The 10299-nt window shown below is 47.7% G+C and overlaps 3 protein-coding genes across 3 annotated transcripts; all 3 read right to left on the reverse strand.

The window, feature by feature from the left end:
- Positions 1-14: 14 nt before the first annotated feature.
- On the reverse strand, positions 15-4154 carry C8R40DRAFT_723941 (RAM signaling pathway protein-domain-containing protein). Its single transcript, XM_046235989.1, has 7 exons — positions 3569-4154; positions 3405-3516; positions 3260-3352; positions 2939-3207; positions 734-2885; positions 470-682; positions 15-418 (listed from the first exon to the last, which is right to left on the reverse strand). The coding sequence occupies exons 1-7, from the start codon at positions 3805-3807 to the stop codon at positions 137-139; spliced, it is 3360 nt and encodes a 1119-aa protein (XP_046080855.1). The 5' UTR covers positions 3808-4154; the 3' UTR covers positions 15-136.
- A 348-nt stretch (positions 4155-4502) lies between these two features.
- On the reverse strand, positions 4503-6899 carry C8R40DRAFT_1176469 (uncharacterized protein; the record flags this gene model as incomplete). The annotated part of the gene is made up of 2 exons (XM_046232521.1): positions 4503-5468; positions 5523-6899. 2 exons carry the CDS (start codon positions 6897-6899, stop codon positions 4503-4505), a joined length of 2343 nt encoding a protein of 780 aa, XP_046080856.1.
- Positions 6900-8941: 2042 nt separating this feature from the next.
- Positions 8942-10226, reverse strand: C8R40DRAFT_1058813 (uncharacterized protein; the record flags this gene model as incomplete). The annotated part of the gene is made up of 3 exons (XM_046225218.1): positions 8942-9261; positions 9312-9333; positions 9417-10226. 3 exons carry the CDS (start codon positions 10224-10226, stop codon positions 8942-8944), a joined length of 1152 nt encoding a protein of 383 aa, XP_046080857.1.
- Between the last annotated feature and the right edge of the window lie 73 nt (positions 10227-10299).

Genomic DNA, 10299 nt, shown 5'->3' on the forward strand with positions numbered 1-10299 from the left:
AATGTGACCAGGCTAGTAAAATATACGAATAGTATAGCAACCGACAAAGAGAACAAATGCAAAGGATCGGAGGGAGGGCAGGATAAAATAACTACAACCTGAGTACCGAAAACGAAACTATAAAATACACTATAAGTCATCCAGGATCGTTACCAATCCCATTACCATTACCATGAAGCCCAGTACCGCCAGTAATTCCATCTATTCTAAAGCCGTTCGCCGCCTCCCTGTCCCTCAAGCGCCTGATCACTGGTAATTTGAATGATTGCAGCGGCTGCGCACTTCTCGGAGCCTCTGTTGGCGCAGGCGAAGGAGGTAATTTATTTGTTGTAGAACCTTGTGCACTCCGACTCCTTGAAAGTGCGGGTCCCAATCCTAATCCTCGATTTTCTATCTCCGGTAAATGAAGCAGATTTGTCTGTGACTGCGAGTATAAGACAGAGGGTAAAGGCGAAGGAACAGCCGGTACCGATGCATTGAGCATGGGAGATGGAGAGTATGGTCGTATCGAAGTAGAAGAAGATGCAACAGTAGTAGGTGCCGGCAAAGGAGTAAAAGATGATACGTGGAGGAGAATGGCAAATTCCTCCGTCGAGTTAGTCAATTTGACCATGTTGGTACGTAGAGCTGAAGAGCGAGCACCGCCGTATATCTTGATGGCGTTGGATAGTTGCACAACAGACTAATCGGGGACGTTAGTGTCAAGACCGCAACAAAAGCGGAAAGAACATACTTTCATAAACAAATGAGCATCCTCTCTCAAACTCTTCCTCTCTGATCCGACATCACCTCCCTCCTTGTTTCTCATGGTTTGAAGGCATTCCGTTAACCTACTCGTGATCGCTCTGGCATTGTTTAAGCTCTCTTTCATCTCTAGCAAGTTCACACCAGCCTTGACTCCTTTACCTTCCTCGTTGCCGAGTAGCACATTCTCTATCATATCCCACACTGTAGGAGCCACCTCAACCGCAGCCTGCACAGCTTGCAGTGCCTCATTATCTACTAGTGTTCTCGACGTCGAGGGTAATTCCAAGAACGACGTCGGTTTAGGGGGTGGTAATGATGGAGACGACGCAGCAGATGAGGATGGATTGGAGGAGGATCCTGCAATTATGGAAGTTTGAGATCCAGAACGGGAGTGGGAGTGTGCACTGTGTACCGCACGAGAGGATTCGGCTATGGAAGCTGAGACTGAAATGGTAGAAGTGGTTAGGGACGAAGAGGAATTGGACAACGAGATAGGACCAGTCGGTGAAGGTGCCTGGATGGTTAGCATTGTCGTCGGTGTTGTCGCAGAGCCGTTCTTCCGTTTGGGAGTCCGTAATGTAGGTGTATGGAGCGCTATTCCACCAGATAAGGAGGGCATCTCTTCACACGAGGGAAGTGTTTTTCCGATTTCCACATCCTTCGAACTAAACGAACCTGCGTGTCGCCTAGCTGTATGTGTTCTCACGCCCGATGGGTTGGCCCGAAGGGACAGTAGATGTGAAGGACTACCTTCCGATAACGACAACGAAGTAGGTAAAAGAGGAGCTGAAGCTGGCGAATGATACAGATTGTTGTCAATATTCCCAAGACCAACATGATTGGGTGGCGATGGGGTTGGGAACGCCTTCGAATGAAGATAGGGTTTAACAGAATCCATCAGCGGTATCATCCCTTGCCACGCAAGAGATATCTCTGCCGCGGCACTATACAGTTGAATCAAGAGTGCTCTAACATAACGCAAATCATCCACGCTCACGATCACCTTTAATTGCAGGGATAATACGCCCACAGTTTTCCCGAACACCGCGACCGTGTCTCGACAACTCTCAACTACTCCACGACATACTGTGGGAGGAGGTACAGTCTTGCGACTCATTGCATCGAATCGATCCAGTGAGTTGATGAACTGCATCATATCTGTACTGGCAGGGTGCAACACCTTTTTCAATACTGATGAAAGCCTATCATCAATTGTGTGATGGAGAGTGTAGTGCTCGAGGGTCTGATATATTTGACATACAGCAAAGAGTATACTGCGTGCAGTGTCGACCAGGTTAAGCAGCGGTGGAGGCAGAGTATTTGAAATTGATGCAGTGGGAAGGGAGGATATTCGTCGAAAATAGGAATTCCGTTCGAACGCCATGGAAGGGACCGCTCGAGTTGGAGATACTTGAGCTATAAAATCTTTATCTTTGGCGACCGAAAATGGCCCACGGATAGCACGAGAATTGGAAGTATTTGAACTCCCACTCGAGTCCTGTCTTTGAGAAAGAGGGGAGGGTATAGAAAAAGAGTCTTCGTGAGGGTGGTGAAGGTTCGGTCGGTGTGAGTGAGTGTTGGTGGGAGTGCTAGTGGAAGGAGAATTGGCGGAAGAAGACTTAGCAGTAAATCCTCGATCTACACGCGTATGCTGAAGGGAATCCGGAACTGATTTTTTCGAGAAGTTGAGCTTGGCTGTACGAAGGTCAGGCATGCTCTTCTTTCCCAGAAAGTCCGGGCGATTCGAGCTACGAATGCTCCCGGCAGCGTAGGAAGCATTGCGAGCATGTTGCTGCTGCTGCTGCGACTGAGATTGCTGGTCCAAGTCAGCGTGGTCATGCGTAGACGTACTATCAAAAAAGGTATCTGACTCAGCGGGGCTGGGCAAATAACTTTCTATAGATCGCGTTGGAGATGCTTCCTCGCTATATGACTGAAGTATACCTAGATGTAGAGGTGGTGGTCGATCAGATTGTCCGTATGAAGACGCAGGGGTGTCAAGATTAACAGATTCCGTGGCCGAAGACATAGAGAAATTGGAATCAATGGAAAACGATCGGGCGTGAGGAGTGACACCATCGTCAAATTCACTGTCAGTGCGAGGAAGACGCGAAGACCAAGCGGAATAAGCTTCGTCCCTGCGTATTAGACGTAAGCGCGGGCACACAGTTAAGACAACAGGAAGCCATACAATCTGCTTTCCAAATCGTGATGTTCGCTAAATCCAGAGTCGTCATGAGGATGGATCTCAGAAGTAGTCTCGGATTCAATCCACTTCTGGATGCTTTTGATCCAACTGATAGAGAATTTCGCTCCGTCAGCAACCATGTTTGGAGGCTCCATCACAGCCTTGGGAGGCCATTCTATAGGATTTTTGTCAGCCTGCAGAACTGTCAGGTTGCGAAACCTGGATAGATAAACAGGCAGCCTGGTAACTTTATTCCGAGAGAAACAAAACACCTGAAAGGGGACAATTGAATAGATTGGAACGCCGACGTGAATGGCCACTCACTCGCAGGTTGACAAGATGGCCAGGTTGCGAAGGCAGACGCTTGATCTTGTTATGGCTAATGTCGAGGGTGTCAATAGCAGGCATGAGTGTGAGCTAGTTGGGAGTTAATTTCACTGGCATAGTATAAAGAAGTCGCTGTACACACCACGTCCGGAAACACAGAGAAGCAGTTGCTCTTCAGATTCAAATACCTCAGACGCGAGAGCAGGGCGAATTCCATCGGTAGAGTAGTTAGCCGGTTGTGTCCGAGCGATATCCTGGCGCCAGTCATTGACAACACAAAAGTAGCGCAATTCTCTGTAAACACACCTCTGGACCCTGCACTCGTTTTCAGGAAACTCCCGGCCGATGGTGGCGAGTTCCTCTGCAGCATCGCTGCCGACGTCCGCAAGATTCTTCTTCATAAGCACAAGTGTTACTCCCCCATCATTAGACCGGGCTAAAGCTTCTTGTATGTGGCTTGAATTGAGAGAAATGGGCGGAAATGAACCATTCTTCCGAGAGTCCGGCGATGGATGCACTGAATGCTCAGCGTCCAGCAGCGACATGTGAAGAGGAGCACAGGCGAGTTCAGAAGGAGGCCGTTGGCGGAGCACAGGTCATGAACAGCTGTTCCTGTTCCAAACCAACAACGAACGGCGTGAGAACTTTCGGGCAACCTTCTTGATCTGGCGCTTGCATAAAGCCTTACATAGCTCTGGCGCTGATCCTGTTTGAGGTTGGCAAATTCAACACATTATTACTTGGATTTTGTATCCTACTGTATATACCTACGCAGCTACAATATTCGTGTACGTCTGTAACTGTAACATATGTATGTAGTATTTTAACTATGTCAATTATTTTCTTTGATATTTACAACTGGCTCTGCCAAATTATCCCAATATATATATACAAAGATCAGGTGTCGTCCTGAATGTATGAACGACAGCAAAACCGAAAGCAAAGCAAAAGAAAAGAAAAGGAATCCATATGTGCAAAAGATGGAAAGGTATGAACAACGTGGACAAGTGATAAAATGAGCATAATGGTGAGGTGAAATTAAAAACGTCTCAAAAGTCCCTACAGACCGACGAAGATATAGAGTATAATGAGTGACCTCGGGCGAGGATGAATAAATAACGAAACGAAGGAATTGCCATTGTCTCCAAGTCAAAAGGAAGCCCAAATAGCCACAGAAAGCAAAAACGAAATAAACAGTACAAAAAAACAAACCAGATAATGCCAATTAGTACTCACACATTCATCGTCTAAACAGTCTCCCAAATAATCCTTTCTTCTGACTTTCTTGTTCATCGCCGTCCATACTTCCCCGGTCACCGCTATCCGTTGGTAGCGCACTGACCGGCGGTTCTCCTAAACCCTCGATACTCGCGAAGGAGATATATCCATCGATTTCTCGACATTGTAACGAGGCTGTACGTGCATTGAACGACGATGTAGTGCTCAAAGCACTCGTGGGACTGAGTAACGGAGACAGTGCTGAATCGTTAGAGTCAGTCGCGTTCGACGAATCAACACCAACGGAGACAGAAGGAATAGCCTCAGCGAGTGATGAAGCAGTGGACGAAACAGAATCTTCAGAACTTTTTGCACTCGGTCTCCCAAGTCCTAGACTTCTCTGCCCTCTGCCCGACTTGCCAGTGAAAGAATTTCCTCGTCCTATTAATGACGCCTCAAGGTTTGTATTCTCCTCAGATGATCCAGGTTCATGTTCATCGTGCGACAAATTCACCGGAGAATCTGTCTGCCCCAGCCCTTCTGCGAACAGCACACTTTCGTCACGAGGGGGGGTGGGAGGTGGGGTAAGCATCCTTCCTTTTCCATTGATTCCGGTCAGTCCTCCGTTTCCACTACTCGTCGCCACATTCGATATGTCACGGGCCACGCTAGGCATTGAGCCAAGGGAGAATGCATGTTTTGGCTTAGGAGAATATGTATAGCCTTGACCGTACGGCGATCGGTTTGGTGACGATGGTAGAGGTTGTGTATGCGATCGTAACCGAGACGGCGATGGGGATAACTGAGGGGATGTGGTATGATAAGGCAACGAGGGTGCGTTAAGAGCATTGGAATTTGAGGAGGTATTCATACGTGGTGTACGGGGCGAATTAGGAATACTTGGGTTCCGTCTCTCGTCGGGAACATCTTGAAACTGCAGTGTTTGCCGATAACCTGTCGCGAGTGGGGCGAAGAGAGGATTGGGGGTCTGATGATAGCGTTAAGTGATTTGAGAATAGAAGGTTTAATGTCAGCAACAGACCTCTTCCTCATCCGACTCTGTAGATCTCCACAGCCAGCCCAAAAAGCCAGACCCGTTTGCCGGTGCACTTGCTCTATGTTTCTTCCTTTCCGCTCTCTTCAATCTCAGTTGTCGAAGATCGGCTGAATATCCATAATCCTCTCCTGATAGATCATGACCAGAAACGTGCCACAACGAATCATCATCAGCACTGGATGATGAACCAGTGCTACGAGTTGCGCTTCCATATTGGTATGAATCAGGCAAGGCAACGCTTCCTGCGCTCAACACCCTCTCCAACCTCGCTCGCAAAACTTGCTCATGAGGCGTCAGCGGTAATCTGGTAGATGTTGTGGATGAAGCCTCATTTAGTGCATGTGCATATGACTGGGAACGAGGATTAAGCCTCGTTTGCATCGTGTGGGTCACCGGGGCAGATTTTGTGTGTACGGGCGAGACCGGACGAGGCCGAGGCGTGGGTGTATTCCTCCCTGAAGGTGATAATGGCGATGTAACAACGGCAATGCCAGCAGGCAAAGGATAAGAGCTATGATCAAGGGGAGAATCAGCAGAGACAGTGGCGTGCGAGTGCCGTCGACGATGGGTTTTGGAAGGATGTTTGACCGGGGCGTTGAGGGTCGAGGTCGAGGATCCTTGAGCGAATTCGTCTTTGAGCAGTGCTGACCTAAGTAAATGTTCTGAGCGACTCAGGGGTCGTTGTTGTATTGATGAAGGAAGCATGGTTGTCTGATGGAGAGGAGAAGCAGGAAGAGAAAAACTTGTTAGCGACATGGGAGAGGTAAGCTGAGAAGCTCTTCTAGGTTTAGGCGCAGTGACACGTCCAGCAGACACACTGTCCACACGAGGATGGATTTCCGGGGACATGGCGAGGGACGGTTTCGCACGTGGTGGTGGGGTAAGGGACCGAGAGAAGAACTCGGATCGGCTGAGGGATAATTGTCGGAGGATACTGGGACTCTGACCAGCAAGAACCGTCGTAGCTGAGCGGATACGCGCCGGGCTTCGCGCTCTGGCCTTTGGCGAAGGCGTGGGTGTCGGTGTATCCAAATTGTCCTCCTCGTCGTCGCTGTTGTCGGCAATATCCGACATATGTATTTGAGGAATATTCCCATTGAACACGCTATTCACGGGGGTTGCTAAAGTGCTTTCTGTAGCACTCGTTCGTGAAGACGAAGTCGACGAAAAGCTCAGCGCTGGGATTGGTAATACAGTTGGGGTACTCCGACTATGTCGATGTGAAATCCTTTTGCGGGGAATACCTAGAGATGCTGTAGGTGGTTTGACTGTTGGTAAAAGCTGCAAAAAATATAGAAGTGAAATTTCTGTGTGCGTACCATTATCTTTCGAGCCCAACGCCCTCAGTTTCGCCTCTGCCATAAGAGTTTAGGGGAGGAAGGAATGTGGGGATGTGTAAGTAAATATTTCGGAATTACTCGCGTAACTAGCTATGTACATATGTAAGAAAAGCTCCCACGTTCAGTATCGTGAAGATTCTCTAAGTGTAGCCTCTTCTCGAATGCAATTTCTGTATTGCTCACAGAGACGTGAATGTATCTAACAGATCTGTTATAGGATGAATGGGCTGTCTGTTCCAATGCCCGCGTTCAGTTTTGCCTTTCGTGCCCTACCATCCGCTGCGTTGTACAATCGTGTTCCCACGATGCCAACTCGCTTGTGTTGCAGAAACAACACCCCCAAGGATGTGAGTCGTTCTCGTTTGAGGATTTTTCTGCCAAAACTCCTGGCGCGGGGGCTTTCAATCCCGCAACTCAACCCGACTTCAGCGAGTGATGTCAAACAACTGTTTACTCGCCAATCTTATCCCACTTTTGCCTTCAACTTCGGTTCACTTTCAGCCACTGAGGATCAACCACATCCATCTATCCTCCCTCGTTCCATTGTTAGTGTGCAACGTGAGGATGTGAGCTGTCAGTCAGCGGAGAAAGGAGACCAATAGAATTTGCGAATAATGAGTAAACTTTTTCACATGGAACCTTGAAAATAGTTGAAAATCTGATTCGTTAGTGCCTTCGTCCACTAGTTGAACCCGCTTCGGTGGACTGCGATTATCCCAATGATTTGACTGCTAATCATCACCCTATTCAAAGCTTGTTTGGAGCATTTCAAACGTGGATAGACCGCAGGTTGGATGGAACGTCATCTCAAGTTGAAACGCAGCACGATGGTTCCCCAGCAAGCGGCCCCCAAGGATAAGAGAAGGATGACGATTCATCTTGCAAAAGTCCTGATTACCTTGTATCTTCTGAACAAACGGTTCCTGGAAGCATACCGTTTCACCGACTGGATTAATGGAGCTTCCCCCGGCACTTGCTACCTCCATAGGTACACCCTCCAGAGAGCGGGACACCGCACGCTCCCAATCTTGCCGGGTTCGAGACCTTGTCAACGCGAAGCTCCGGCTTTGATCACTGGGACCGGCAACACGATACATCTGAGTCTTCGTTCTCAGGATAGCGAACCATACGACCTGGATGCAACTGACAGGGCTTGACGCGCCAGTTAGGGTAAATTCTTCCCTCTGATCATGAGTACTTATACCTAACGTTACTACAGTGAATCTAGAGTCGCATTGAACACGCCACGGAAATATCAAGTCCTGGTACTCTTAAACGTTCGACGCCCGCAGATTGTAGAATAGAATCTCCTTTCAGCGCGTGCTTTGAATTTCTCCCTGCACAACCCTTTATCAAGACCGGGCATGGATTCGCCTGTGGTATCCGCAGAGCAACTCTCAACACAACCGTGCGCGCGTGAGTGCTCATCGACCCTGCTGATATTAAAAAATCGCTGAAATCTCAAGCCAGACTATGATTAGACTCGAACCAGTCTGCTGCTGAGAAGCGATATGCGGAATCACTTTCGCTGACACCTTTGAGCGCCAGTTTCCAAAGTGTCAACATCCGAAGCTACTGGCTCGAGTCTAGACTATGATAAAGCTCTACATCAAAAGAAACGGGTTGCCTACAACACTTGTAAGAAAATGCTCTCTTATCGACAGGCCATGAAGCGTCACTGCAAAATAGTTAAAGAGGTTCAGGCCAAAAATTATCTAACCACTGTAACATTGATACCTACATAATGGCATTCAGAATGTGATGTTACTGTAAAATCGGGATGAATCTGGAAAATCCAGGTAAACTGAAGCTACAGAGTGAGCTTCGGAAGGGTTTTTAGGGAGAAGATGAGTCTCAGTCTATTGCCTCACCCAGGGTAAAAACGACGTGAATACTGCTTTACTTTACATACTGTTCCGGTATTTCAAATCTCGAGTTTTTGCACACAATCTGGACTAACATAAGTATTTCAGCGGCGTAGTCAGTGGTCGCGGAGAAGTGTATAGTAGGAGATTGTATTACTGTCACTGATTGCTGATAGAAGAGATAATTTTACCCTGACTGTTAGAACCACATCGACACCGAGAAACTCGTTTCCTCAGAGCGCATGGCATGCCACCACCCAGGGGGGATGAATAACATATCTCCGGGCTCTAGTATCGTAGAAATTGCCTGCGGAACCACATTCGACCAAAAATCGGGAAAGCGCCCTTCGTCTTTTAGTGTAGTAAATACATCTACTCGGGACGTGTTGCCCATAGATGGGTTATCCTTATTTGACGCAGGATTCGGAGATTCGTACACCTCGTCGCCGTCAAATGCGTACATAAATCTGTTGACAGAAGGCGGCGCAAGCCAGATGGTCTTTCGTCCAACAATTTGAACTAATCATTCAATTTAGAGTTCGTGCATAAGCTACGAGATTAAAGCATACCATAAAGATTAAAATAAGGGTCCTATACAGAGATCCATGAACATATTAATTGAAATTCTTCGGAAGAACTCAATATGTCAAGAACAGATTGACATACGCACTTACAGTATGGGCTGGTGAGATTGTTCCGAGAGGACCTAGCCAGGTGTTGATTACGAGCTGTTCATCATTTCCCGGGGGCTTGTATTGGGGATAGTCCAAAGGAGGTTGAGGACAAGTATACACATAATCCGGAATCACGATATCTCGGTTTAGATCAGGGAATTGCCTGATAAGATTATGTTGGGCAAGATACAGAACTTTTTTCGGTTTGATTGTAGACGGAGATGCTAGATCTGCACTGAGATCAATGTCATCCAGTTCGAGTGTTGATAGAAATCTGTCCCAGTCTGTGAACTGCTGCGTCCAGTCATCTGCCCTATAGTCGGCTCCTACTTCAACTGGAACAATTCTTGCAGGTCCTGCGACGAAACGAAGATAGGTTGCAGAAGACCATGGATGTTCGTTGATAGCCGGCCAGGAGTTGGCGTATTTAGGTAACACAAAGGGATGGTGATTGTGGGTTGTATGAAACGTCGTGAATGACGGAGGAGAGTTAAGAACTGGAATGACATGCAAGGATGTTTTAAGGGAAGATATCGATGAGCAGGAATCATTAGACGCAATAACCTCTGGCTTCGAAAATCTTCTGGTCAAATCAACAGTGTACGAAAGGAACTCAGTTTGGATTCGGCGGATGAGAGTATGTACGAGGTCGAGGCGACCTTCACCAGCAGCACCTGCAATTATGATCACCCGGTCTAGTTTGTCAATAGCGGCACGAGAGGAGGAACTGTTGAGAGATGCCAGAGATCGGATGATAGATGCGTCAGTGTACAACCTGGGCCAACAACTCCCCGAAGCACCATGCGACATTTCTTCATAGGAAATGTTAATAAGAGACTCAAGGGCTCCGCAGGACTCATATGTGCAGCTGTCGAGGGTGCTG

The sequence above is a fragment of the Lentinula edodes genome, assembly GCF_021015755.1.
Source record: "Lentinula edodes strain Le(Bin) 0899 ss11 chromosome Unknown C8R40scaffold_52, whole genome shotgun sequence".
NCBI lineage: Eukaryota > Fungi > Basidiomycota > Agaricomycetes > Agaricales > Omphalotaceae > Lentinula > Lentinula edodes.